This window comes from Fusarium poae, chromosome 1 (assembly GCF_019609905.1).
Source record: "Fusarium poae strain DAOMC 252244 chromosome 1, whole genome shotgun sequence".
Taxonomy (NCBI): domain Eukaryota; kingdom Fungi; phylum Ascomycota; class Sordariomycetes; order Hypocreales; family Nectriaceae; genus Fusarium; species Fusarium poae.
In genome coordinates this window covers 10991741-11019520 of record NC_058399.1, presented here as the reverse complement: position 1 = coordinate 11019520, position 27780 = coordinate 10991741, and the positions used below count along the sequence as shown (strand labels likewise).

At 46.4% G+C, this 27780-nt stretch overlaps 5 protein-coding genes across 5 annotated transcripts; 3 read left to right on the top strand and 2 right to left on the bottom strand.

Moving 5' to 3' along the window:
- Nucleotides 1–175: 175 nt before the first annotated feature.
- Nucleotides 176–13822, bottom strand: FPOAC1_003572 (uncharacterized protein; the record flags this gene model as incomplete). The annotated part of the gene is made up of 13 exons (XM_044848132.1): nt 176–486; nt 1093–2638; nt 2690–2712; nt 2950–4459; nt 4826–5525; nt 5583–5655; nt 6960–8349; nt 8737–9530; nt 10469–10505; nt 11587–11826; nt 11877–12407; nt 12459–13323; nt 13383–13822. The coding sequence occupies 13 exons, from the start codon at nt 13820–13822 to the stop codon at nt 176–178; spliced, it is 8460 nt and encodes a 2819-aa protein (XP_044714048.1).
- Nucleotides 13823–14340: 518 nt separating this feature from the next.
- FPOAC1_003571 (uncharacterized protein) lies at nt 14341–15030 on the top strand (the record flags this gene model as incomplete). The annotated part of the gene is made up of 1 exon (XM_044848131.1): nt 14341–15030. One exon carries the CDS (start codon nt 14341–14343, stop codon nt 15028–15030), a length of 690 nt encoding a protein of 229 aa, XP_044714047.1.
- A 1137-nt stretch (nt 15031–16167) lies between these two features.
- Nucleotides 16168–18945, top strand: FPOAC1_003570 (uncharacterized protein; the record flags this gene model as incomplete). The annotated part of the gene is made up of 6 exons (XM_044848130.1): nt 16168–16275; nt 16328–16819; nt 16864–17727; nt 17769–17963; nt 18009–18458; nt 18502–18945. 6 exons carry the CDS (start codon nt 16168–16170, stop codon nt 18943–18945), a joined length of 2553 nt encoding a protein of 850 aa, XP_044714046.1.
- Nucleotides 18946–20006: 1061 nt separating this feature from the next.
- FPOAC1_003569 (uncharacterized protein) lies at nt 20007–25490 on the top strand (the record flags this gene model as incomplete). Its single annotated transcript, XM_044848129.1, has 6 exons — nt 20007–20116; nt 20169–21328; nt 21376–23402; nt 23453–23525; nt 23574–25376; nt 25438–25490. 6 exons carry the CDS (start codon nt 20007–20009, stop codon nt 25488–25490), a joined length of 5226 nt encoding a protein of 1741 aa, XP_044714045.1.
- A 124-nt stretch (nt 25491–25614) lies between these two features.
- On the bottom strand, nt 25615–27256 carry FPOAC1_003568 (uncharacterized protein; the record flags this gene model as incomplete). Its single annotated transcript, XM_044848128.1, has 4 exons — nt 25615–25990; nt 26043–26483; nt 26538–26875; nt 26927–27256. 4 exons carry the CDS (start codon nt 27254–27256, stop codon nt 25615–25617), a joined length of 1485 nt encoding a protein of 494 aa, XP_044714044.1.
- Between the last annotated feature and the right edge of the window lie 524 nt (nt 27257–27780).

Sequence of the window (27780 nt, the reverse complement as noted above, 5' to 3'; positions counted from 1 at the left end):
AGGTTCAAAAACTGCATTTATCATTGAGTTAATTTTTATATGTATACTTCGGGACTTACGCCTCGGAAATCTTCAAACAATAGTTAATCAAGATAGAGACCGCTGCAAGACGAGCCGCCCAGTTGTCTTTGGCTCTCAAGATTCCCACACAAGGAGGAGGGTCAAGAAGCTCCTCCTATGTATCAAGCGAAACGGCATCAGCATCAGCCGGGAAATGAGGATCTGAGCAGTCACATGTAAACGTGAGAGTATCGATACCTTCTCTTTCCCTCTCCAGAACATCGATATTGGCCGCCCATGTTCCCTTGTCCTGTACCGATACGACTGCCTCGAGAAGGAAGACCTCTTGGTCTATCTCTCCTGTGGTTTCCCAGTCAAGCGGCATCTTCCATGTTGTGAAGGATAGGTGAAGGGAAGTTCCTTTGAGCATATCCACGACACTGTTGTCGTATTTGAGGTGATCGATCAGTGACAGGTCATGCCGGGCTAGACGCACTCGGGGCTCGACGTGTGATACCACAAATATGGGGTACTAGTTGTTGTTGGATGACGGTTGAAGTCCCCAAACACCTTTGCATAGTCGATAGTTGAGATTCTCTTGTAGGTCGAAAGATCATTGCCGCTTTCTTCATTGTTCTCCGCAGTCTTCTTCTTATGTCTTTACTATCACTTCAGCTTGCTCATCAAGGCGGATATTGAAGCGGGGTACCTACAAGTGAAGAGGCAACCGGCCAAGGGCTTGAAAATAGAACCAACGTACCGATTGGGTACTGTTGACAGGTTGAGTGCCTGATCGGACAGGCCGTTATCCACACCTACCACATCAGAAACATTACTTCACACCATTTGGCATGTTATGGCGCTTCTTTCTGCATCTTCTATCACGTTCAGCTGGCCAGGGCGTAAGCACGCGTCAGAGGCCTGACGGCAAGGCCTGAACAAAAATGACAATCGAGAAGCGCAGTGCTATCACCTGTTGATGATTGGGAAACAATGCTATGTCCCAGAATAATAGACGACATGCTGTTTGATGCCCTAGCATAAAATCTTATACTCTTTCAAAGTCCTGACCATCTGGGTTTTCCAGTGTACCTTGCGACCTGAGTTCTCGTTTACATTCTTCCAGCAAATCTTCCAGCACTTTTTCAGTTTCCGGTCTATCTCTCCATCTTGCTTCATCTAAGGGTGTTCTCCCATCGTCATGTTTTTCCTGGAGTAGGTAGAGGAGTATTTGAGTCGAATTTTGTTTCTGTTTGATCTTGTTTATGAGATTCTCCATATTTCCTGGGGAAATAAATTGCATAAACGCATTTCCCGACAACGCATGCAAAATGTTTTTGTTATCGTTGGACCTAGTTCGAAGATCAGCCCCTTCCTCGATAAGAATTGATGCCACTTCGTCCCGTCCTTCGTATATAGCTTCCCAAAGTACAGAATGTCCTTCCCTGTTTTTTTTATCCATCAACCTCTTCAACAGTGAAGGCGAAGACTTCAAGTGCTTCATAATCGTGGCCACCGAGTGTTTCTTGCATCCAAAAAGGGCCGTTTGTCCCTCTGTACTCTCCTTAAGGATAACTTCTGGATCAAACTCTCGTTCGATAGATTTCTCGAATATCCTGTCGAGAGACTTTATGTATCCAAAATAAGCTGCATAATGGAATGGAGTCCATCCATGTTCGTCTAGTAGAGGCCATGAATCTCGATCAGTCAGATCCATTAGATAAGAGATACGACTTAAATCCTCCTTCTCTATAGCCCTCCGCACTGAGAGACTCAGGGCATCAGGACTGCTAAGGGCATTGAAGGCTGCTAAAAAATGGTCCCGGACGGCTAGGTCAAGTGGTGTTGCGGCATAGTTGTCTGCGACATCCCGCTTTGCTCCACTTTCAACAAGCTGTTCGATGCAAACAAGTTGTCTTGAGATAGTAGCCAGGTGAAGTGGCGTCCTCCCGGCTTGGTCTTTTGCATTTATCTCAGAGCCTTTGTCGACCAACATAGAGATGATATTCGGGTGATTTACCATTGCAGCAAGATGAAGGGGCGTTCGGCCCTCAAAGTTGGCCGCCTTCACATCAGCTCCGCCCTTGATAAGCAACTCGACCAAATAGTGCTTGTCTGACATCGTTGCACAATGCAAAGGGGTGTTGCCATCGAGGCCTTTCGCATTGACGTCGGCCTTGTTTGCGATAAGAGTGGCGACTCTCGTATTGTATCTCATATGGTAACAGTAAAGGTTTTGTCCATAACCATCCCGTTTAGTGATATGGCAAGCATAGTGAAGTGGGGTCCAATGATCTAGGTCTCGAGCATTGGGGTCTGCTCCGTTATCCAGCAGAAATTCAATTGTTTGAACTGGAAGGAATATGGCCGAAGAGAGGTTTTCAAGTAACCGCAACGGGTAAAGGTCAAGGCTGTATACTTCTGTCGCTGCCGGCTTCATATATCGAATGTAGTCTTCACGCATGTCTGGTTTATCGTCCCAGAGGTCGAGCCCTCGCCATCGCGACTTTATACCCTGAATTTTCAGTTGTTCGTGGTCAAAGAACTCGCTTCGCATCACATGATGTAATTGGGTCCTGTCGAAGATGTCCCCTGGTCTTTGAAATGCCCCATAGACACGGCGTCCTGGCGTTTGGTTCTTGTACCATATTTTAGCGAACTGAAACGGCAAAGATACAGGCAGCTGGACTTTAGAATCCTTAACGAGATTCGCTAAATTCTGGTGGATATTAAAAAAGCGACACAACGTGTTTTTCAAGGCTTGGTTGTGTTTTTCTTGCCGTGCCAAAGCTTTTTGCACTTCCGCCAATTCCTCTTTCAATGCACCTCCTCTCTCATGATATGTCTCATTAATGTGGGGACTCTCAGAGCCCGAGAGTCGTTGATGAAACCTCCACAAAATAGCGGTAGATTTGACATATATATGGCTTGTTTGAGGGGATGACATACCGATATCGAAAAGCCACCGGTATGCTGATCCTGCCTGTCCCCAGGCGAGATCCATCTCCGGTTCAACTGCATTCTTTTGCGCCATCTCGATAACAGCATTCAGACCTGGGAGGTTGTCTGTAGCGCTGAGGGCTGGAATGATACTACACCATACCTCCTGTTCGGTCCACAGATTCAGATCTGTTAGATTTTGTACAAAACGCGAGAGCTCATCGTTCGCCAATGAGAAGGTCTTCCACGCGTCTGGCCCTGTGCCACTGCTCGGCTGTATTCTTGCTTGCAGTTGTCGGCTGATGGTCGATTCTCCCAGGTGTGTTGCCACCGCCCAAATGAAAGCAGAAAATAGTTCCTTGGCGTAAAGTCTCTCTAGGGGATCTTGTAATTCCACCGCTAGCCAACGAGAGGAATCTTGTGGCGGTTGCTGCTGATTGTCTAGGTTGTTATGTTCTGCCTGAGTCTCATGGTCACTCTCGCTTTGAGTTTGATCGTCACCCTCCTCTTGCTTAACATCTGTGTCATGGCGAGCGTGATATGTTGCTGGATTCCAATCCCAATACGAAAGGTCCTCAGTCAATGGCTTCTCGTTTCTTTCCCGTTTGGGCCACCTTTGACCGCTGTGTCCTACTCGCTCCCTTTTAACGGTGTAAGGAAACTCTTCAATGTTATTGTTGTCTGTATCCTTCACTCGAGCTTCAAGAATCCCATCAAGCCCTTTGGGCATCCACCACGTAAGATCTCGCAACAAGAGCTTGTTCGCTGGCCCGAGAACTTGTAGACATCGTTGTTGTTGCGCTGGGCTACCACGTATCCAATGATCGTTACCAGAAGGAAAGTCAGATTGTATGTTACCAGTGGCATGAACATCTCTCATAGAGTAGAGCCAAAGTGAAAGTGCGGCTTCTATTTCATCCACAGACGCTGTCCAGCCATTGTTCTGAGAGTATTTGACATTCATCTTGACATAGTCAGAGTCGTTGTCGTCGCTGTTTCTGAGGTGCTCCTTGTTGCTCTTTACTTTAATTTTCCAAGTAAAGGCCTTCTTAGCTTCGCTTTTTTCCAAATACGGCATAATAAAACTCATAGTTTTCTCAATAGCGTTTGCGACAGCTAGTGCTTCCCTGGAGACTGAACCCTTCCATTTGCTCAATTCGCCGAGATGACGTCTTAAGTCCAGAATTCCTTGTGGTTGTCGTAATGTTGAAACCTCAAGAAACAAACGGATGGCAGGATCTTTTTGTTCTTCGTCGGAATTGGCATTCTGGACAACCTCGGTTGTGTTCGTTTCCATTTCGAAAGTAAATGCAGATGAGTTTGGTTTGTTGTCGTCTTTGTCGGGGGATTCCGAGTGTTCTTGAGGAATCCAAGGAATACCCTTCTCGTTCAAAAAGGAAGAGACAAACCATTCCAACTCGAAGCCCGTAGAGCCACACAAATCATGGCTTACTAACCCCGAGGCAAGGTGTCGTCGAACCACTGCTCTCAAGATTGTCATGATAATGACCGCTCCTAGCTGCGTGATTGTTGCCAGCCAATGCATTCCCCTCAGGCCAATAAACTGGACGAAAAAGCCGATAAGACTTATGAAAGTCCCCGTAGTCGACATAAACTTTAACCACCAACCATTATCTTGTGTCTCGTCTGTTTGGGTTCCATCGTTGTCAATTATTCGTTTGGATGTATAGGCTCTGGAGCGCTTCATTGTTGGGTAGATTACTGCCGAATCGAAATCCTGCTCACTAACTTTTGTTTTCTTCTGTAGTCAGACCATGGCCACCGCAGCGGAACTGTGAGTGACCTCAAAAACTTCTTCTCTGCTGCTTTCGTCCACGGCATGTGCACAAACAAGTATCCCCAGATTCAAGACTAGGGTACCCACGACCGCCATGGGCATTGCATAATTTTCGACTGGGATATCGTCCTTCTCGAATCTCAGTGTTTTGTACTCGGTCAAGAAGCCGAAAAAGATCAATACGCCCGACTGAATGATAATGCCCACTACGGCACAAGCCCACATCTGCCAACGCTCTCCGTCTGCGCTACAATTGAGAGTCATGTTTGGTGCTAGATGTGTTGTATTGCGGGTTATGATAATTGTGTCATCGGATGCTGGCGTCATCAGGCTATTTTTCTGCTGGTTGGGAGAAGGCGTTCCTGGTAGAACCTCCTGGTGACTGAGATCGTCAGGTGTGTCGCGGTTCTTGGCGTTTCTGATATCCATGATTTGCACACTCTTGAGGTTGTTTTGCCCTTGTTTTAGCATCGAAATGGGATAAATGCAAATGAACTCGCAGTTCTCGGTTGTACCAGGGCACCGCACAACAGCCCTTGTCTTTCCATTCCATAACTCACAAGCTTCAGATGACGTTGAAGACATGACTTCGAGTTCGGCGGCAGCAACGTTCTCTCTGGCTCGTCCGACGACAGCTTTAAGCCAGCGGGGACCCGTCACACGAATTGCGCTGACAATAATGGTGATTACACCCACTGGAGCCATAGCCAGGGCGATACAATCGGCCCAGCCGGTGGACTGGCTCATGAACTGAGTTGTGACCCTTTCGCCAAATAAGGCCAGTAATCTGTCATTCAAGTTAGCAAGGCAAGAAGGGCAAACAAGATCGTAGGCCAAAGCGTACGGTGCAAGGTCTGAGACCAAATTATTGCTAAAGTCATCTCCATCTTCCAGCAAACTGGCAGCCTTGGCGAAGCCTGAGAGATACGGGAAGAACAAGATAAAATAGAAGGTGCGAATTACAACATGGATCAAAAACATTTTTTCCCTGTCTCCGACAGGGTCATCAGCGTGGGGCGGTGTTTCGGTCACTGATTGAGGTTCCCTCTTAGAATTACGTTAATTACGAAAATGTTTGCTCAGAACAGGAGAAGAGTCGCAAAATATAAACGAGGTTGAGAGGAGATTATGTTGTTCTCTAGTTGTGTCAATCCATTGTCATTGCGGTCAAGCGACCCATTGCCTTGCAGTTCAGCTGTTATCATCCCGGGTTTTTGACATCTACCCCTGTATTGTTAGTACAGATTAGGTAATGATAAGCAGCTCCAATTGACTTTTCCTGCCACTTGTCCCTTTTTTCCAATGGTCATTGACAACCTGATTTGCAACTACCAGTAAGCCAAAATAGTGTAGGCGGTACGGGCCGAGAACAAAGGAAGCTAGGTACGGATTGTGTACTCTTGCTTACCTGCTACACTATTTTTCGGACGCTATCACACCTGGAGCGTGTCTACAAGATCATCCTCTGACTGAACTCAACGACCAACGTGCTGAGCTTGCTGAGCTTGCTTGGACCCTCTTGACACGGCAGAGTCGTTAATATTGACTTGGCGAAACTCTACATCATTTTCCGACCAATACAAGCTTGGGGATCTACACTACCTAGTCTAGTCGACAAGCATCTTTCCCAATCGCAACCATGTTTATTTAGAGAGGTCTCCATAAAGTACAGGGATCATACAGACACCCTGTCATCATCAGACCCATACCTACCCTATATTATTACCCCAAGCCCGTTGTACATATATCTTTTGATCATGCTCAGAACTTAAATTTAGTACAAGCCAAGTGCAGTCTTCTACAGGGCTTATTTACATTTTTTGATCTTCGAATATCGTTTGTCAAAAGGATTGATTGTGGAATGTCGATAAACCTTTGTGCCTCACTACATGTCTCAATCATTAACCTTTTAGACTCATGAACCACAATGTCAATATTCCTAGAAAGTATTTTTTTTACCTTTTAGATGTTCCATGAAGATTATTTTGTAGTTAAATGTGAAATCCCTCGGCCCCAAACAGGTGGCATATGTCAGCCCTGGCATGCAATTTTGCTTCCCTGAGTGCCATTGCCGGAATAGCACCTGCTTGGATCAGCCTGTGGGCTATAGTAACATAGCCTTTCCTCGCCGCTATTTGCAATGGTTGCATATAGGTCTTACTGCATACCGCATTGACATCTGCGCCGTGATCTAACAAATGATTCACCTTGACTAAATTACCTTGCGACGTGGCCGAGTGGATACAGCAAGGAAATCCGTCTTGGCCAATTTCAAGCAGCTGGTGCATGCTGATATCGTTTCCTGCATGGGTAGCAGAGAAAAGGGGAGGGTCCTGGGTAATTCTCATCTGGCTTTGAAAGTCGTCACATCTGCAGCTGCCGGTGTCTCGAGATCGTCTTGCATCTTCGCAACAGGCTTTTCCCAGAAGATACCATATCTCGGATGAGCCTCTATTATCATAGCCTTCAAATGTTAACCTCTCGGCAGGGTCTAAACGGGCCCCGTAGTTACGCAGTAGTTTTGTGGCATCGATATCGTCCCAGAAAACAGCCCAGCCGAGCGAAGTCTTATCGTGCATGGAGTCCGTGAATCGAGGTGTCTGTGCGTTAGCGTCGGCGTTAAGCAGTAGTTTAAGCATCTTCAGCCTAAGGGTTGGATCATTATCTGAAGATGTGCAACTTTCAGGCTGACATGCTGCTGTCTGTAACGCCGTCATCTTCCAACTACCTCCAGAACGATTGACCATTCCGGAGGCATTTGCGTCTGCTCCAGCCTCAAGCAGTAGTGAAGTTGATTTCAAGTTTCCTTTGGCCACCGCCGCGACAAGTGCAGGTATATCATATTTTGAAACGGAGGGTGCATTCACGTCGGCACCTGATTGTATCAGGTATTCGACCATTTCTGCATCTCCAAACTGGGCGGCTGCTTGGATTGCCGTGAGGCCGTTCTTTCCTGCCGGCGCATTGCAACTTGCACCAGCACTAACGAGCAGCCTGACTAGAGCTGTTCGGCCCTGCGCCGCTGCGGACTGCACAATTGTCATCCCAACAGCCTCACGTAGTGCCCAGTCCCTATAGTTTCTGGTGTTGTTACGCATTAATCCGCGATACAAGAATTCAGGAATGTGAAAATCAGCACCCCATTGTAGGAGCAGTTTGACGAGATCCACCGTAAGGGCTTCACTCAATTTGCCCAGAGGTTTGTGTTCTATATCTTGAGTCACTGCTAGCTGGAGAGCAGAAGGCATATGATGGTCCGGTATAACTCTGTTTACCGGGGCGCCCAAACGCAAAACGATCTCAACGACATCAAGACTGCCACTTTTAATAGCAGATTCAACGGCCACCTCAAGCATTGTTGCACCACTGGTTTCCCATGCTGAAGAAGTAGATTCGAACATGTTGGACATATCTGCACCAGCTCGAAGGAGAACTGGAATTAAATTGGGAGATTTCTGCACGGCCAAACCAAGCGGAAACGAAGTGTTATCGGATCGATTGGCTTTTGCCCCCATTGATAATAAGAGCTGGGTCATTTCGATTGATCCGCTGCGCACTGCATGTTCGAGGGCAGTCTGGATGGACACACCATCAGTTCCTGTTGTCTCGCGCTGTGGTACAAAACATGGACCATCGACCCCAGTGACGGATCGTAGGAGTAGCTGAATAATGTCTTTCTTGCCTTTTCTTATACTCAAAGATAAAGCTGTGTCCATTGTATAGCGCATGACAGCGTTTATATCTACTCCATGTCGAATCAAGAAGTCTACTGCCAATATGTCCCCGCGTTCTATCATTAGCATTAGACATGGAATATGATCGCCATTGGGCGGCTCCCAATCGATAAGAAGCCGTGCAAATTCAAAATGGTGTTCTAGAAGCGCCAGACTCAAAGGTTTCTCGCTTTCGGGATATATGTTCCAATTCTCACGGGTTACCCCAAGCTTGATCAGAGAGTAAAAAAGCGCTAGGTCTCCACGACGTGCAGCAATTCGTACTAACTCTCCCAAATCGGGCCAGGCAGCCCTAGGAACGAGGAGTTCGACCAAGCCAATATCTCCACGCCGAGCAACTTGATGGATATCTTCTCGTCCAGGTCTAGCTCCTGCATTAACGAGCAGAAAGACTAGTTGGGATTTTTCTGGATCTTGAGTGGCAATGGCCAGAGTTGTCCGGCCCTGAACACCACAATTTGGGTCTGCTCCATGATCGAGAGCTATGCGGACAAAGTGCTCGTTGTTGTTCAGTAATGCGGCTCCAAGAATCGCTGTTGCTAGACGTTTCGTCGCCGTTCCTCTCGCTTGAAGACAGAAAAGAATGTAGCTATCATACCCTGTGGTCTCTAACAACCTGAGAAGGCGTTGCACCTCCTCGAGCGACAGTTGTTTGTTAATGAACCTTTCGGCCGCAAACCCGACGATTTGATCCAGATTAGGTTCCAGCAATCGGTTCACAATCAGCTCAAGCTCGCCTTCGAATCGTTCTGGCATTGTCTTTCGAAGCTCGTTGCAGACTGTTTGGGTATAATCTGGCGACATAAAGTCTTCTCTTTCTTCGAAAGGAAGTATTGATCGGACAAACTCCAAAGTACTGGAGGGTGTTGTGGGCCTGTTAGACTCTCCGCCTGCTTTTCTCGATTTCAGACTATCGACGGAGGTCCTCAAAAGAAAAGACGGCAAATCCTTTGGAAGAGTGTACATCCCATCATATGGTTGGGTCACTGACTGTGGTTGGGTCGGCGATTGTGGTGGCGTGCTGATGGTAATACCCTCTGGCAATGGCGGGCAAGGCTCTGCTTTATTGTTAGTCTTGATAAAGATCGAGAGCGGGTAGGTCTTGCCTGGCTGTATTCTCTCAATAGCTGTGGGAAAATTGCGATATACTCCTCGCTGTACCTTCTCGGACGAGAGGGCCTTTCCATTGAGATAGACAGTAGACTGCCTGTCTTTGCGTTTGTCCAGATGACGTCTTATAATCTTCCAATCATCAGACCGAATATTCGATCGGCGTTTGGATATTCGGTTCATCGCGTGTTTCTTGGATCTGGCTGTGCAAGTTTCTTGCTTGCTACTTTCGTCTGTAGCACGTTGATGGTGGCTTTGCCGTGTAGAGTACTCCGTGTGCTTATTGGATGTTGCTGGAATTCAAGTTGGGGAAAAAGAAAACCAGACATTGTCTTGATTTTGGATTGGCCAAGTTCAGAAGTTGTATAGCTCAGTGGGGAAATGGAGAAAGTGTTGGGTGGTTCTGCATATTTGTATTCATTCGATCGGTCAATCAGGCTCTGGGTTGTCTTATATGATTGGCCTTTACCGAAATCTGGGGTGGCTTGCCAAGGAGGTTTATACAAATACCATAAGCGTTATCTGGTGACGCAACGTCCTGGCTGTTGATTCGTGTTTTCCAAAACCTCAACGAACGAAGCCACCACAGCTTGTCAGCTTACCCTTGTGCAGGATGACAGGGAACAGGAACACACCAGACAGATGAGATACAATTGGTCAGTTCCAAACTAAAAAACTCCACTGAGGTCTCAATATTGTCAACAGCAAATCAACATCCACCAAGTAATGTGCCTTTCTACCCGTGCGACCAGCACTGCTGTACCTCATAGTTCATTGGCTTTCTCCAGAGTGTGAGCTCTGCAATCACCCATGCATAACGAAATAACATCCCGAAGGTGAATTATTGGCCGTTACCAAAAAAATCAGAATGAAAAGCACTACTCACGGGCATCTAGGACAATGATGGGAACATACGGACCCTGCTAAGTATGGGATTATAACTTCTCTATCCATTCCACCTCCTTCAACTGACAATGTGACATCTCTATCAGTAGTCTAAGCACCAGAAGACTACAAATCACAGAAATACCTATTACCATTCATTTCTATTACACCATTATACAACAACAGCTACCTTCACACACATACCCTGAAGCCTCAAGTTCCATACACGCAGTAATCACCTTTTGCTCGTACCTGGGATTCGTCAAACATCACAGAGTGTCATGAACATCGAAGCCATTGTCGGCATTGTGGCCCTGATTGTCGCCCTTCCTCCGACTGGCTACATCCTCTACAAGTGGTACAACAATCAACATCAAGATAACGCTTCGTGTAAGTATTCTCTTACTCAAATTCTTATTTTCCTTTCCACCTTTTTCAGCTTGGCGGTGTGCTGACCTCTTTATTAGCGTTAGAACTTGGCAGTACGCTCGACTGCGTCGGAACATCCAGGCCGGCGTCACAAATGTTTGTCTTGATGATGACTGAACGTCAGGTCACTTTTGGCCTCAGAGCTTAGAATGTTTTTGTTTTAGACATATCTTGATATCAGCGTAAACCACCTAGTCTCAATTAGATATTGTACAAGAAATACACGGAATTGCTAGTACCATCTCATATCCATGCTGTATCTGTCTTACTTATCTTTTGTCTGATTTCGTCCAGTTTCAAAGACCATAGCAACATCTGAGACTCCTTGACAAAGTTTATAGTGAAATTATTTGAGCCGCCATCATCATCAGATCCTCTCCACATCACTCTGCACATATGAGATCCTAAAAGGGTTAACAAAAAGACAATAATAAAATACGACGGAGTCAATCATACCAGACTTTGATATAGTTACGACATCAGTTATGTTAGTTGAGAAGATTCTTCCTTTCAGTTGCAGTTTTGTCTGTTGAAGTGTGGGAACGACCTTCTTCCTGAACAGGAACCCTGTTCGTGAAGTTACACTGGGTTTCACTTCTTTACAGAGGATGAATATTTGTTGGAAAAGATACGCGCGGTACTGTCACAATCTAAGTCAATGGTCTCCCACGTTTGAACGAAAGAACTTACCGGGTGGGTTACTTTGCCCTTGGTGATACTGAGTGTATCAAAAAGAAGCAAGTTGCCAAATTGGTCGAGCTTGTGTCCTTTCCAATCTTCGATACGATTGTCCAAGTCTTTTAGAACCTCTCGATTTTCCTCATTCTTGACATCCTCTTCTATAGTTGCTCCCGCTTGATGAAGTGATCCCTTGGCCATCATGATATCTTTAATCCGTGTTGTGTTGATAGATTCTTGGCTTCCGAGGTACTACCATGCGTTAGCAGATGTATGAATAATTTTTACACCATTTATCATACCTCGAGAAATGAAAAGTATTTCGCTACTCTTTGACCTGGAAGTGGTATAATTTTCAAACACTGTGTCAATAGATTAATCGAATCTTCACCGCCCTTGAATCGCTTTTCTTCAAGCCAGGAACGTATCTTGCTCCTGGCCGACACCTCATTAGCGATAAACAATGCCTCTGCTTGGACCTCTAAAGAGTACAGTGCAAATACTGGATGCCATTTGTTCTCTGCTTGAGGCACAAAAAGGTTTCGTTCCATTTTTACCAGCATCTCAATGTGGAGGTCGACCAGAATTTCAACTCGGCCGAAAACATCGGCCAAATCATCACTGGGGAAGCCGTAGCTGTCCAGTTGAGATTTTATGTTGGCGAGTTCCATCATTTGATCAACCAGATGGCGTTGCTCTGAGAGGAACTCTTCCACAGCCTCTGTTGAGTCACCATGTAGTTGAAAGTGACTGTAAGTTGTAGATCTATCGTTGTCGACCACAACACCGGCAGCTACCAATCTTTCAACAAGTAATGATACCACAGATATAACCTGAGAATAAGTCAGCCACCTTTCAGAGACGGGAAGCGCAATTTGAGAGACCTTTGAGAATTGATGAGGGCTGTTTCCTACGAGGTCTGTAACCGTGAATAGGCGGCTTGTCTCTATTTCGAGAACTTTATGACAATATTGAATAAACCAAGCAATGGCAGCTTTTGAAGCGGAAGAATGATTGTTATAGTTCCATCCGGTTAATGGTCTGTGAAAGTAGATGATCTTATCTGTCCCAATGCCTATTTCTGAGTCCAAAGGTTGTAGTAGGACAATGAGTGGATAACCGCGACGTAAGATAGCCCAGAAAGCATGGAATGTGTCTTCACAGCCATCAGCTTCATTGAGATATTCGTCAATCCCCGGGAGTTGACGTAGTTTCTGTAAGATGTGGAGACAGTCAACCAGTAAAGGTCTGTCGGCTACGGGTTGAGGTTCTTCATCAACAACAACCGTTTCGTTTCCAAAATCGTAGTATTGGGCATTGGTAAGATCATCTTGATATACTGGCAGTGCAATGACCGACATGATGGAGATGTCACCAAGGCTCATGCCAGAGAATACCGACCAGGAGTCAGATCGTGCAATCGAGCTTCGAAACGAAAAGTCCATGGTATCCCGCTGTGCGCGACGGTATGCTCGCGAAGCCTCCAAATCATCTTCAAAATCGAATTTGGATATGTCAATGGTCGAGTCCGTTTCAGTAATCGATGGCTGTGATTTTTCGGATCCGATATTTTGTGGGGTAACATCAGTAAGTGTTAAGAAACTCATTCGTCTCGAAGCAATGGTTTGTGAATCCAGAGATTCTTCTAGATTCAGTAAGCGACGGGATAAAGAGTGATTGCTTTCTAGGAGAAGGTTAACATTGGATGAGAGTTGCTCGTGGTGCTGGGTTGCTGATCGGTCGGAGTCGCTAAAAATAAGTTATTAGGGCTCAAAAGACTGGCAAAGGTGAATATAGGCGAGTCAAACCTTTTAAGAATCATCAAAACAAGTGTCATTGAGCTTTTGAAGCCCTGCAATCTGGTGAGAAGTGCAGTGAAAGTGCTCTCCTTGCGCACCCATCGCAATCTTGTCCGAATTGGGATCCCCTCATTCTCATTTTTAGGCGACAGCGACCGCAGCTCTTCTTGGAGATCGGAGAAAAGAAGAACACCATCTGTAAGAACGGTGATGACTTGATTGACACCAATCAATGCGGCATTTCGGGCATGAACAGAAGATAGGTTGTTGGTCACGTTTTGAAGCCCACTTAGGATAATTTCAATGCTCTGCACTTCCGAGTAGACGTGAGCGGCGACTGGTGGAGTCTCTTTCGCGGCGGAAACGTACGGCCTGAGAAACTTGGCGGCCTCGACGGTGATGGAGATGAGGCCAGCGATGGAAGCGGCGACACTGAGAGGATCAGCCATTGTTGATTGAAGATGAAAGATTGAAGAATAGGCGGCATCAAGAGGCAGCCTGGTCTAATCTCATTTGAGGCTGTGCTGACAGCTGAATCGAGTGGTCAACTCATGACCCGTAATTATTCAGCCGCACCTGTGATTGAACTTGATCGCGTTCTCAATTGAGCGACGAACATAGTTGTAGCGATCTCATTGTTTTCAGGATCGAAATTTATGCTACGCTTTTCGTTGAAGCCTTGAAGTTGGCCATTGGTATCATTGGTCGTTGCACATCGACAGCTGAGCGTTAATGGTCGGCCACATTTCGTATCCCTGTCTGTTGGTTGTTAGTGAATGCAGTTGGTTGAATTATTCAATGCATTGACATGACATGAAGATTAGAAACCTGTAATGACCAACGGACCGAGTCATATGCTCTTTCCCATTGTAAATACCTGGTCAACCCCGCTTAGTATAGGCAGGCACCAACTCACTCTGTCTCTTTCCCATCTCAACCTCTTACCTTCTTTTCGAACTCGCCCTCAATGTCCATACAAAGAACCTTCTTCATTTTACTCACTCTTCTCTTTCTGGTTTTCATTTACGACTCCTATGGACCAGAACTAGAATTTTCCACTCCCAATTTCGAGTCAGAGCGAGAGCTAGAGGAGCACGCGCTATATGATGCCCGTGATGGCTACTGTGCTGACACATATGTAAACGACTTTGGAACCACCTACTTCCCTCGGTCTCAATTCGTTGGCACTCATGGCGCCATAGTAACAGGATGGCCCGCGAAAGGCGGTTATTACAAGATCAAATGTTCGCTAGCAGAACTCGACTTCCTCGGTCTCGATCGCTACAATCCCACCAATAGATCAGAGAACGTCGATGAGGAAGAGGCTTGGTGCGCTACGCTACGTCAGTTACGTGCCAAGTACTATCGCAATATCTGTGATAGAATTGCAGACGGAGCGTATGGCATAGAGACACCGAAGGTATATATTGGCTGGCCTACCGATGGAGGTGTGTGGGCTTTGCAGGCAACAAAATTAAACGCAACCCTTCGCGGACTAGGAAGAATTGAAAATGCCTTTACAATGGAGGAGCGCTGGCAAAAGATCAAAGAGTATGGTGGGACATTTTATGCTGAGCCGAAAGAATGTCCTTATCTTGATCTCGATGGCTCCAAGGACCCGGTGATCAAGAAACCTGATTGCGGGCATCTCGATTAGCTTATTTCTCCATTACTTGTCTTAACGTCGACAACTTTGTATCTGAGTACAACATCTCGTATAGTGCATCAGTGGTACCCAATGAAGAGCTATTTTTTTCCGTTATCAAAACTCGTTATCTATCATTGTCTAGAGAATTATATCGGCAACTAAGAAACTAGCCCCCAAACACAAAGCCATCCAAGGCACAGTGATGATAAAGATAAACATGAAATCTTGCATTCTTGCGATTAAAATAGCGTCCTCGTATTCTTCAGTACTCGGATTCTTTACTGACCACGTAATGAAGAATGAACCAGGTCTGGGGAGGGGTTAAAATCGTAGTGAGCTTTCTTGAGCCGCATAAGTGGGTGAATTTTCTGGTACGCGAACCAATGCCTGCACCGATAATCCCTGTACAGCGCTCAGCTAAACCGGTTTTCGGATCAACTATTGGTCAAAATGAGCTACAGGGGAACGTATGAAAGGAAGATCGGATGGTCTCGTGTGGGGTTAAAACTGCAGTGAAAACAGAAGTGTGCCTTCTATTCCAGGGTAATGAGGTGGTCAGACTACACAACTCTAGTTCAGTTTCTACCGATTCCGCCCATGATAGAGACTGTACGCACGTACGTATGTACTGTGTAGTGAACAAGGCTTTCGTCTATAGCCTGGGAACCTTGAGTTGGGTTTGATCTCTCTCAGACCCAAGGAAAATCTTCTGGTATAGTTATTGTCATCTTATGGTACATATCGAATGCAAGACATGGCAAGCAGGAGAACGCTATGCAAACCCCTATTTCAGCACAATTTCGCAAGGTCATGCCTCAATTAATCAAATTTGACAGGTGACTGATGTGATTGATGTATCTAATTGCATACTTCTGGTGACGTGTCAAAGAGAGCAAATCGCTGGTTGGGTTGTTGAACGCCACAGATGTCAGCAAACGTACGACTCCCACCAATGTTCGTTCAGAGTAAATCAAGAAGCTCATTCATGTCGTAGCCTACATAAGTCTTCATATATGCAATGTGTCTCGACCATGAAATACCCCTCAACAAGCGACTAGCCCTACAGCCGAACCCTTTATTTCATAGAGATCTGATTTTCTTCATTTTGGTTTCTGTACATCAGCTTCTAAGCAAGATTCTTCAACAATGGATAAGAAAGATTGGGTAGTATTTGAGATACGTGATAACTATCCACACATTCGTAAATTGCGCGAGCTTCTAGATCAAATCTACGGAGGCTACTTCGAGTTGTCGGTATGTCGTTCCAAAAACCTAGGTTCCGCCATTCGAACTGATTGCTTTTCAGATGATAAACGGTACGCTCGTGATTAGGGCTCCCCGAAGGCCATCTCAGGATGAATTATATGAACTCTCCAGAACAGGGAGATACCGTCACTATTACGAAGAAAATGAGTCTATCAGAGTCTTTACCGACGGGTCCACTAGTGGTAAAGGAGGACATACAGCAGGTTCCGGAAAACGACCATTAAAATCCGGTTCGTCCTCGAGCCAACCGCTATCAGTAACCGCAGCTGAAGATCGCAACGCTCCTGATATCAGCCAAATTCCATTATTTGACTCAGAAACACAAATTGTCCCCCCAATAGAATCGAAGTTGCATGCGGTTTTGAGCCCTACCCATGTTGTTATTCAGAACACCGCATCTAATGACGGACAAAATCTACGAGGCTTGTATGCAATTCCGATAGAAAGCGGCGAGACGTCCAACGTATTTGGCGTGGAGACTCGTCTGTCGCTAAATGGGCCTCTTGCGAAATCAAAAGATGTTGTCAGAAAGGTATGTTAACCGAAACGCTGAGGTTGCCGTATCTGACGCTATAGTGTGCGGTCAAACGACTTCATGAATCCACAAGTGCTGAGCAATTCTGGACTGAATACGAATCCTTGAAGCGCCTCACAACATTGGATCATCCTCACTTGATTGAAACCCTTTCTGTCTTCCGATCGGAGACCAACGGGATTCAGTACTTTAATTTTGTGTTTCCACTTGCGCTTTCTAACCTGAAGCGCCTCTTTCGAGACTTCTTTGTCCCCCTGCCTCTCAGAAGTCGAAATATTCAGTCTCTGTGGGGGCAGTTCCCTGGACTTTCAAGCGCTGTTGCTCATCTCCATGATTCTGCCCATATGGCCCATCGCGATATCAAACCATCCAATATTTTGATATACGAAGATCCATCGAGAAAAGATCTAATCTTGAAACTTACTGACTTTGGCCTATCAGTTGACCTATCTAGAGCCAGGACCTGGGAGCAAGGTAGTCGAGCACGTCAGTCAGCTTGGCTCTATGACTCTCCTGAAGTTCGAAAAGCATCTCCTATGACTGAAATGGCTCAGTCCAATGAAAAGATCAGTATTCCTTCTGCTTCAGATCTAATGTCGAATGATATCTGGAAATTGGGGTGTGTGTTTACTGAAATGCTCGCCTACCTAGTCTGTGGAGGTTCCACGGGTGTAAATGAATTCCGTGACCACATAACCACAACAGAAGACAAAATATCTTCCGACGTATTTAACGATACACGCTTCGATGACGGTGAGCAGATCAAGCCTCAGGTCCTTGAGTTTCTGGAAAGAATGGCCTGTAAGGATACTCGAGCCAGGATGCTACAGGCTACAATCAGCGAGATGCTATCCAAGTCGGCCTTGAGACCTACAATAAAGAGCGTTTGTGACAATTTGGCACAAGTATGTTATTCTCGCCTGTCTATCTCATCTAACATTGACAGAATAACTTTCCGAATATTGGCTACAATGATGGCGTCAGGGTGGTTCGGTTTGTCCCAGCAGACCGTTTACCATACTCCCGTTCCGACAAGTGGAAACTCAATATTGAGAGATGGACTGGCCGGCCAATCGATTGGGCACCATTGGGTCGGCCACAGCCTAAGCTTGATGCCGGTGGCTTTTTGGCAACCTGGAATGTAAGTTTGAGAACCTCAGCTGGGCTTATTGTTGACGTTCTGCAGTGGAACGGAGTCGAACTTTTCTTGGGTCTCTCTCAGGATCAGCATGATCGTTACAGAGCGACATGCTTCCCTGTCACCACAAACAACGTTCCACTTCTTCCTTTGGCGCATCAAGGTCAGAAGTCACAAAAGACTGCCAGTCCGCTCGGGAACACGAATCAATTAGGCAATATCGTTCAACCATCTCAGTCCTCTCTCGGCACCAATGCCACCGTGACCAATGCTTCTCCGGGGCGACAGCCTTCTGTCGACACAAAGGACATCTACTGGTGTATTGAAAGGAACTTCACAGAACCTACTGAGATATATCTCTCCCCCATACAAAACGCCGAGAACTTACTCGATGATGAAGCATTGTTCGGCCAGGTAAATACGGCAATCGGTAGTACAGCAGGTTGGATCCGTCGCCTATTTTCATGGAAGCGATGTACCGCGATTGACTTTGTTCAGGTAAGAGAAGCGCCACTATGCAAGGTTGTACTGACGTCTTTAGTTCCTTGTTATATGGGAAAATAAAGACCAAGTTAATCCTATACAGAAAGAACTTCCTCCTCCTACTACTCCATTCTACAATCATTCTGTTCCTTCGCCACACGACTTTCACATGAGGGCAATTGGATTACAGATGGTTTTCGGGCTTCGAGATCCGAAGAAGGGAAGAGGAGAAAGAACCATCATTGGCATGCTCCCCAAAAAGACGAACCCTCCCCCATTCTCTAGGAGGATATCAGAGCCCGGTTGGGGCTTACATGCCAAGATGGGGTTTTCGCAGCGGAGATTTATTGTATGGTTGTTGTTGTGCGTTGTTTTATGTGCAGCTTTTGTGGTTTTATGGTTGGTTTTCATTAGCAAGACAGACCTACAGAATGCCTTTGTTCCAAGCGCGCTAGGCGCCGCTCTGCTGGTAATTCCTCTGGGCCTTCTTCAGGTAGCATAGATGTTGCTTATCTTGTTTGGGTTTGTCAAGCTACGTATCATTATCGAATGAGTATTTATGGACTTTCTTTATTTTAGATAAAATCGTCATATTTGTTGATATGCAATGTCCGAATGTGAATGAGATCAGGTCTTTTATGCGGTAAACGTTGCAGTGAAGCTGTGAGGTAACTGATGTTAACGAAACAGAAAGGTAGGGCTCTTTGGCGTATGATGTCCATGTCAGTCTCCACGTAAACTTGCTAACAAAACAATGCGTTCCGGACCTTCACTCAGAACAAATAAAGTCTAGCTCAAGCCAATCATCCGATATTGCTTCTACCGGTAGGAAATTGACGCCTGAATTGCTATTTAAAGAACAGCCATTGATAGGTGAAATTGACATACGGCATGGAAGTTAGTATCCGTCAGTGTGGGAGCATGTTGAAACAGCAGTGAAATTGATCTGCAGGTTGCCAATTCATCAACAGAGGTATCTTGAGAGTCGGCAAAGCCAAGCACTAAAACTCATTTACATTCCAGACAATGGCAAACTTTAGGGTCCTCCAGGAACAATTCATCGGATCAGGACAAGCGTTCTTCTCCACCTGATCGCCAGGAACAAAGCCATTGTCTCATTCCATTGCCACTAGTCCCAAACTCGTCGCCGCAAATGGCATCACTTACAGCCTCTTTTCCACCAATGCCTCTAAAGTTAGCTGTGTTTTCAAGGGTCCATTTCTTTCCAGAACGATGGCTCAAGGCTGCGAGGCACAGCCAGTACGTTGGAATGCTATCAACCCATTCCTGGCCGATATAACCGAAAGCTTAACGGCGCGTCGGCGTCTCCTTCCACTGGCCTAACGAGCAGGAACTTCAATATTCAAGGCAATAGTGAAAAGTTTACAACGGGCGATGAAAATCTGGACTGGAGGGTCATCGTGGTGGCTGTTGTTGGTTCTCGGCTTTGAGGGTATATAGACTCGTCCTTCCTGCTGCGTCGTATCCCTAGGGAGCGATCTTGACGTGTTAACCATTCATTTTATCCATTCATTCATTTTATTTCCCATGCACTTCGTCACAATGAAGTTGCCCACACTCATTCTCTCGGCCCTGGTTGGCCAAGTGGTTGGTCTGGCTTCCACAGATACCATTACATGGGGAGGTGACAACTCGAGAACAGGCTACCAAACGTAAGTACAAAATAAAGAATATTAATATCATTTTAGTACTGACTGCAAAAAGTAACCATAACATGGACCCTGCCATTGTAGGTAGCCCTCAATTCGATATCGTCTTCAAAACAGCACTACCTGGCCGCTACATCAACGCCGCCGAGCAAATCTTTTCTCAACCACTCGTTTACACTCCTTCAAACGACACCAAACAATTCGTCTACCTTGCAACCACGCAAAACAACATTTACAAACTCGATGCCAAAACTGGAGTTATTATCGCTTCACGAAATATCGGCATTCCCTTCCTTACAGCTGATCTCGATGGCTGCGTGGATGTCAACCCGACCGTCGGCGTCACTGCGACCGGTGTTATTGACCCCGACACGGACACTTGGTACATCACCTCCAAGACCTACGTCAACCAAACCTACGGTCCAACACCGCAGGGAAGACCAGCTGGACGTTACAAGATCCACGCCATAAACGTGAACGATCTTTCCGAGCAGCCCAACTTCCCTGTTGATCTCGAGGGCACCATCGCGCGCAATAATCCCGACCGTATGTTTACCGGCGGTATTCACCACCAGCGCCCAGGTCTCCTGCATACTGGCCAATTCGTTTACGCTGGATTCGCGTCGCATTGCGTGCAGTATAACTTTACCGGCTGGATCATGGGCTGGGACAAGACTAGCGGCAAGATTGTCGAGCGCTGGGCTTCAGAAGGCATGGGTGTCAGCAACAACATCTCCGGAGCTGGTATCTGGCAATCCGGAGGTGGTCTTGCTTCTGATAACGCGGGATCCATGTACTTTGCTACTGGAAACGGATACGCTTCGCAGCTGTCTACTATTCCCGTCAATGGGTTCAGTCCCCCTACTGCGATGGAGCAAGCTGCTGTTCACATGTCCATCAACTCCGACGGTACTCTCTCGGTAGTCGACTTTTTCATGCCGTTTGAGAAACAAGAACTCGATGGCGCGGACAAAGACCTTGGAACCAGTCCTCTGGAACTTCTGCCTAGTCAATTCTCTTGTGGCAACATCAAGAGAATGGGTATCGTGACTGGAAAGTCTGGAAAGACGTACTGGCTCAATCTTGATGATCTCGGCGGGTATCGCAACGGACCCAACAACAAAGATCGAGTCATTCAGACCTTTCAGAATGAGAATTCTGTTTACGCAGGTGCTGGCGTTTATCCTCTCGAAGGTGGATACATCTACATCAATGGTACCTTCATCCCACTTCTCCCCAACAAGTCAAGCTAACATGTCTAGTCATCCAATACCCGACCCACGTCTTCAAGTTCTCTTGTCTCAATGGCGTTCCTTATTTCACAAAAGTTGCCGACAGTCCCACCAACAACGCTTACATCCTGGGTGTCAGCCACGGAACTACCACGTCGCTCAACGGACAAGAAGGCACAGGTCTTCTCTGGGTATCCGATGTCCAAAACACCAACTTCAAGATCTATGATGCTGTTCCTCAGAACGGGTATCTCAATGTCATTAGAAACTTTACAATCGTTGGCATCACAAAGTTCAGCAGACCTGTGTTTGGAGATGGCATGGCCTACATCGGCACCACCGTTGGCTACTTCTACGGTCTTGGCTCGACCAACAAGTACCCTCTGAACTGCACTGCTTCAGTTGACTTTGGCACTGACAGCGTTCAGAACGCTACAACTCCTCAGACTATCAACTGCACTGCGTTGTTTGATCTGTCTGTGACGGGCATCAGTCTTGCCGACGCGACAAACTACAACATCACCAAGACACCCAGTCTACCTCTGTCCATGTCGGCAGGCGATCAGCTTCAATTCTCAGCTCAGTTTTCGCCCCAGAGTGTTGGTCGCTTGGGCGGAATCGTCAACATCGTGACTTCGGGCGTCTCAGATGCGTCATACAGCAAGTCTACGAAAATCCGACTCACAGGTGTTGGCACGAGCTCCAATGCTTTGCTGGATGTCAGTCCAAAGTCCGTTGTCTTTACAGGTCTCGTCAGTGGTTCTCAAGCTACTACGCAGAGCATTTTGATTGGAAACGACGGTACACAGAACCTCACGGTCACTTCGGTTCTGTACACAAATACTTCTTCGTCTGGTCCGTTCACCACTTGGACAGGCACAGGTAATCTCACGGTCGGCATTTTCACACTCTCGGGTATTCCCAACTCTGTTAATGGGGGCAGCGATAGTGCTATTACTGTCCTCCCCAACACCGCCATGTCTGGAAATTTCACCGCTTGGGTCAAGTTCGTCACTACTGGTGGCAATGCGACAGTCTCGTTGTCAGCAACAGCAGGTGATCCTCCCACAGCTCTTCTCGAGTTCCAGACACCAGATGGAACCGGCTGGGCCAAGTACGATTCTAACACTCCCTTCACCTTTGGCAACGTCACAGAGAATACTTCCAAGTCACTGCGCTTCCGCATCAGCAACACTGCTTCTGCTGGCGGTGTTAAACTCGGTCTTACCGTCTCAAAGCCTCCCTTCGGTGTCCCTGGCATCGTCCGGTCAGCCAACCAGATTGATCTCGCCGAGGGTACCCTGATTGCACCTGGTCAGAGTCAAACCGCGACTCTTACCTGCAATGTTCCCAAGAGCCAGTGGAACGTCCCATCTTACAATGGCACTGCGCAATGGACAATCAACACCAATGATCCGACGTGGAGTTTCGAGAAGCGCGCAGTTCAATTCTTCTGCAACGCCGTCGCTGAGCAGGCCGCTCCCCTTTTACCCAGCGGTCAAGGCCAGTACCAGTACGTGGGTTGCTTCAAGGAGAACAACCCAGGTCGCCAGTTGTCCAACCTTCTTTACGCCAACAGCTCCAACACAAACGAGATGTGTATCAACACCTGTGGTGAAGAAGGTCTGACCTTTTGTGGCACACAATACCGTAGCGAGTGCTGGGCTGGTAATAAGATTCCAAACCAAAAGGTCGACGACGCGAACTGCAACTTTGACTGCGCGGGGAGCCTGAACCAGTACTGTGGTGGTAATGGTATCGATGGAAGCGGTGCCTACATCAGTCTCTTTGCCGACACACTTCAATGGCATGGAAGCTTGTCCGGTGGTTCATCTAGTAGCGGCGATAGTAGTGGTAATGGTGGCTCAAGCACCCCGCAGGGGCCATCTGTTAATCCTGGTGTTGACGGATACACCAGTATTGGATGTTACACCGAGGCGACTTCTGGCAGAGCGCTCCCAAATGGAAGAGGTGTAGACTCACCTACTGTAGCAGAATGTGTTGATGCCTGCAGCAGTGGCAACTTTGTCTATGCTGGAGTAGAGTATGGAGGAGAGGTAAGTATCTCCAGTGAAAGAAGTTCAATGACAATGCTAACGCTGAGTAGTGCTACTGTGGTAATAGTTTCACAGATGGGTCAGTGCCTGCTCCCATCGCGGACTGTAGTATGCTTTGCAATGGTTCGTATCCTTCCTTTGAGTCTTAGGTAATTTGACTAATAAGTTTAGGCAACTCGAGCGAGTATTGTGGTGGTCCCAACCGTCTCAACGTGTATCAGCTTAATGCAGCTTACAGTGCTTCACTACCGACGTCGTCGTCTACCTCTTCCTCGAGCAGTAGTACTTCGTCAACCTCGACTTGGACTTTGACGTCCAGCACTTCTACCTCTAGTAGCTCCAGTGCATCAAGTACAGGCTCTACGTCCAGTAGCAGTTTGACGTCTTCATCTACTTCGTTATCAACGTCAACCTCTAGCTCCACTTCGGCCTTCAGTTCTACTACGACTTCTTCTACATCAACTTCAAGCACTTCTAGCTCCGCAAGCATGAGTTCCACGTCTAGTAGCTCTTCAACGACCAGTAGCACTACTTCAAGTATTACCTTAAATAGTGGCGCCACCACGAGCAGTACTACCACAAGTTCTACTTCAACTTCTTCGTTGACAAGCACCACAAGTAGTTTGACTGGCAATGTCGCTGGAGGTGGGAATGGTGTTTCGACCTCTACATCTGGAAGTACTACAAAGACATCTACCTCAACGACGAGTAGCAGCTTGACCAGCACTTCTACCTCTGGTAGCTCAAGCACTACCTCAACAACGTCAAGCACCAGCACAACTACGACATCGACAACTACTTCTAGTACATCCACATCTAGCTCAAGTACTTCTTCGACATGGACAACCTTTTCCACGGTTTCTTCCGTCAGCAGCCGCTCTACAACTTCCACTACAAGCTCTACTACGTCTGTTGCGACTCCTTCTAGTGCAGGCCCCTCGAGCGTCGTCTCATCTAGCACAACGTCATCCGTCACTAGTCGAACTTCATCTGGTAGCACGTCCCTGATTGCTCCAGTGACTCAGGTTGCAGGCCTGTCGAGTGTTATGTCTGCTGGCACATCTCAAGTTGCGGCTCCAAGCTCAATTGGAGGCGTGTCAGTTCCCTCATCTGGTGGCACATCATTGAGTGTACCCTCTACAAGTACCCAAATTGGAGGATCGTCAATTGCTTCTTCTGTCGGTACTTCATTGGTCGCCCCTTCAGTAGCCTCTCAGGTCGCTGTTCCATCCGTTGCTTCGTCTGCTTCGACACTAGCTGGCACGTCTCGCGCGACATCCACCACGTCTTCATCCTCGACCTCATCGACGACATCCACAACTTCACGCGCCACATCAACAAGTACCACTAGCTCAACCACGTCTTCCGCAAAACCTGCCGCTACAGGCCCCTCCATTTCTGACACAATCGGTACATGGTCATTCCAAGGTTGCTGGGCAGAACCTCTGTTCCTCATTCGCGCTCTCAGCTCCAAGACCACATCCAGCAATGACATGGACCTAGACGCTTGCGCCGCCTTCTGTACAGGTTACACCTACTTTGGCGCCGAAAACGGCCGCGATTGCTACTGTGGTAACTTCCTCAATCTCGGAAGTTATCAGGCCCTCAACCAAAAAGACTGCTCCGCAACTTGTGCAGGTGACAAGACTCAGTACTGCGGTGGGACACAAAGACTACAACTTTACAAAGCTGGCAAGCCTACGACAGGAAACAAGAGCTTCCAAAGTTACTCCTGTGCCTCTGAGCCACTCATAGGTCGTCTGCTTTCTGATCTCGTCCTTACAGACTCCAGATCTATGACTGTCGACACGTGTCTTGACAAGTGCGGGAACTATAAATACGCTGGTATTGAGAACGGTCGCGATTGCTATTGCGGTAACACGGTCAACTGGCAAGGACTTATCGGGCAGGGCAAGAATGTTACTATGACGGATTGTAACATAAGCTGTCCTGGTAATAATCTTGCTTATTGTGGTGGGTTGGCAAAGATGAATTTGTATATTAATAACTCAACTGCGATGGCGTTCTTGAGTAGGCATAGAAGACGACACGCGAAGGGGCTTTTATAGATCTGCCGGATGGAGTTAGATATCTAGGATTTACTCATTTATTGTCATTCGCTTGATAAATAATGCCTTTTTTTATTTTTGGTTCAAAACGTGAAAGATCTTGCTACAATTAGGAAAGACAAGGCTCAGCTCCTCGTATGGGCTTACTTTGAAGATGACTCGGGCTTCGGAGCACCAAGCTGCATCCCCATAAGTCCAATAAGTGTCAGCTGCGAGTTATCCCTTGGAGGGACCGTTATTGTTTTTGTTTTGGCATCCCTATGGACTTGTTCGAATCCAACGACCGAGTCAGTGGGCTGCGGTCCCAAGCTCAACCCAAATAAACTGGCTGACCCTCCGTAATCTTCGCACTTGGAAAGCCCTTCGTCAATTTCGTTGAAGCTCGACTCATCCAACTCCATGACGATTGAGACCTGGTACCCCAGAAACACGTGAGTGACTAGAACAAGCGGATCGAAAAGGTCTTTTGGTGCATCGGCTCGCAGTTTTGGGTATCTTGTAGTTATATCTGGGATATCCCTGTGCGTGTAAGTAGATATCCAAATCAAAAGTGGTTTCTTATAGTACTTACCATGATGAATCAGGATCGATGGGGAAAACAGCAGCATCCGAAGCTTTGATTGTCACTTTCACACGTGCATCATCAGCGCCCAAGCCCACTCTGTATGTTGTTGTTGTTTTTGGTGTAGGCTTTTCCTGTGTTTCAGCCGTGAAAAGTGGCATTCGTGGAACAACCTCGCTCTGTTTCTCAAGTGCAACTTTCTTGAAACCGAGGTCAGTCCAGCGTGGAGGTTCCGTCGGCTTCTGGTAAAAGTTTGATCGGAACTTGATTTCCACGCCCTTGTTGTTGGGGTTGTCAGCATTTGCGACCCAACCCATCGCAGTTTCCATAAATTTGGAGTCAATATTGTACCTCGGCCGATACGTGACCTCTAATGGAAGAGCAGATCTAGTTGCTGAATCAACCACTGCCTCGTGAGCTACTTGAGCAGTGGACGTTGGCATGTTGTACCTAAGTCTGGTCAGTGCTGTGTGAAAAAGGGTTTTCAGAATTGAAATTACTTACGGCTTGTTCAAGACACTGCCTTGAAAGGCATGATCCAATTGCATTTTGTCGTTCCATATTGATGCAGTCTGGGGGCCGTAGTGATACAATTGCGCTTCATATGCGGCCTGAGATGCTGCATCCTTGCATAGTGCAGCTATATGGTATGAAGGGTAGAACATTTTGATCCAGTCTTCGAAGTCGAATTCTGTGGACCCTTTTGCAGCATGCAACGGATCAGAACTGAATGCCTGCCAGGCTTGAGCACGACATTTGATGAAATCTTCGGTTGACTGCTTAAGATGCTCCTTAGCCTCTACGAGCCTAGTGAGGCTACCTTGGTCATGTCGGCCTGGCGGCTAATCTAATATCAGCAAGGACCAGAAATAGTATCTATCGAATCTTCTTACCACTACTGCACATTGCAGATATCGGTGAAGGCGTTGGGAATAGCTAAGTCTAGGGAGAAAGACTGGGCTGTCTGGTGGCAACAGCAGATCGCCGAGACGGAAGAGGTCGTTGTTGATGATAGCCGGATCAACCGACCTGCCAATGGTGACACCAAAACTGGTCAAAGGAGCCGTGTAGATACGATAGCCATCGTGCTTCTCGGAAAATGGAAAGTAATCAGATATTGCGCGCAGATAGGCGTGCCATAGCTCTGCATCCGCGGGCTTGACAATGGGCTTGTCTGAACCGGTATGGGGCTGTTCAGTGGATGATGGAGCTTTTGTAGACATTGTTCTGAAGTGTCTGGTAGTGTATGAACTGGAAGGCTTGTTGAAATCACAGTGGGCTGTACAGTTGTTATATAGGCTGGGTGGCTATACTCTGTACTCTGTCGATGTGCATTGTTCAGTGGCTGGCTGAACCCCTGTCAGGGGCCTAAACTGCTACTATTAGAAGAAGTAATACAGTTGCTATTAGATTGTAGAGAAGTCTTAATAATATAGTTAATTAGAAGGTATTAATAATAATAATAATAATTTATTTTTAATCTCTTTTTTTTTTTAATCTTAAAGGCCTTTTTTATATTTTTTTTTTTATAATTATTATTAAAATAAGATTATAATAAATTATTAAATTTAAAAAATATTTTACTTTAAGATTTTATTTAATAAAATATTATAAATTATTCTTTTTTATAAAATTAAGTTTTATAATTATTAATTTATTATAATTTATTTATAATTTAATTAAAATTATTAGCTTTTTTATATATATTTTATAATAATTTCTTTTTTAATATAAAAAGGCTTTTTAA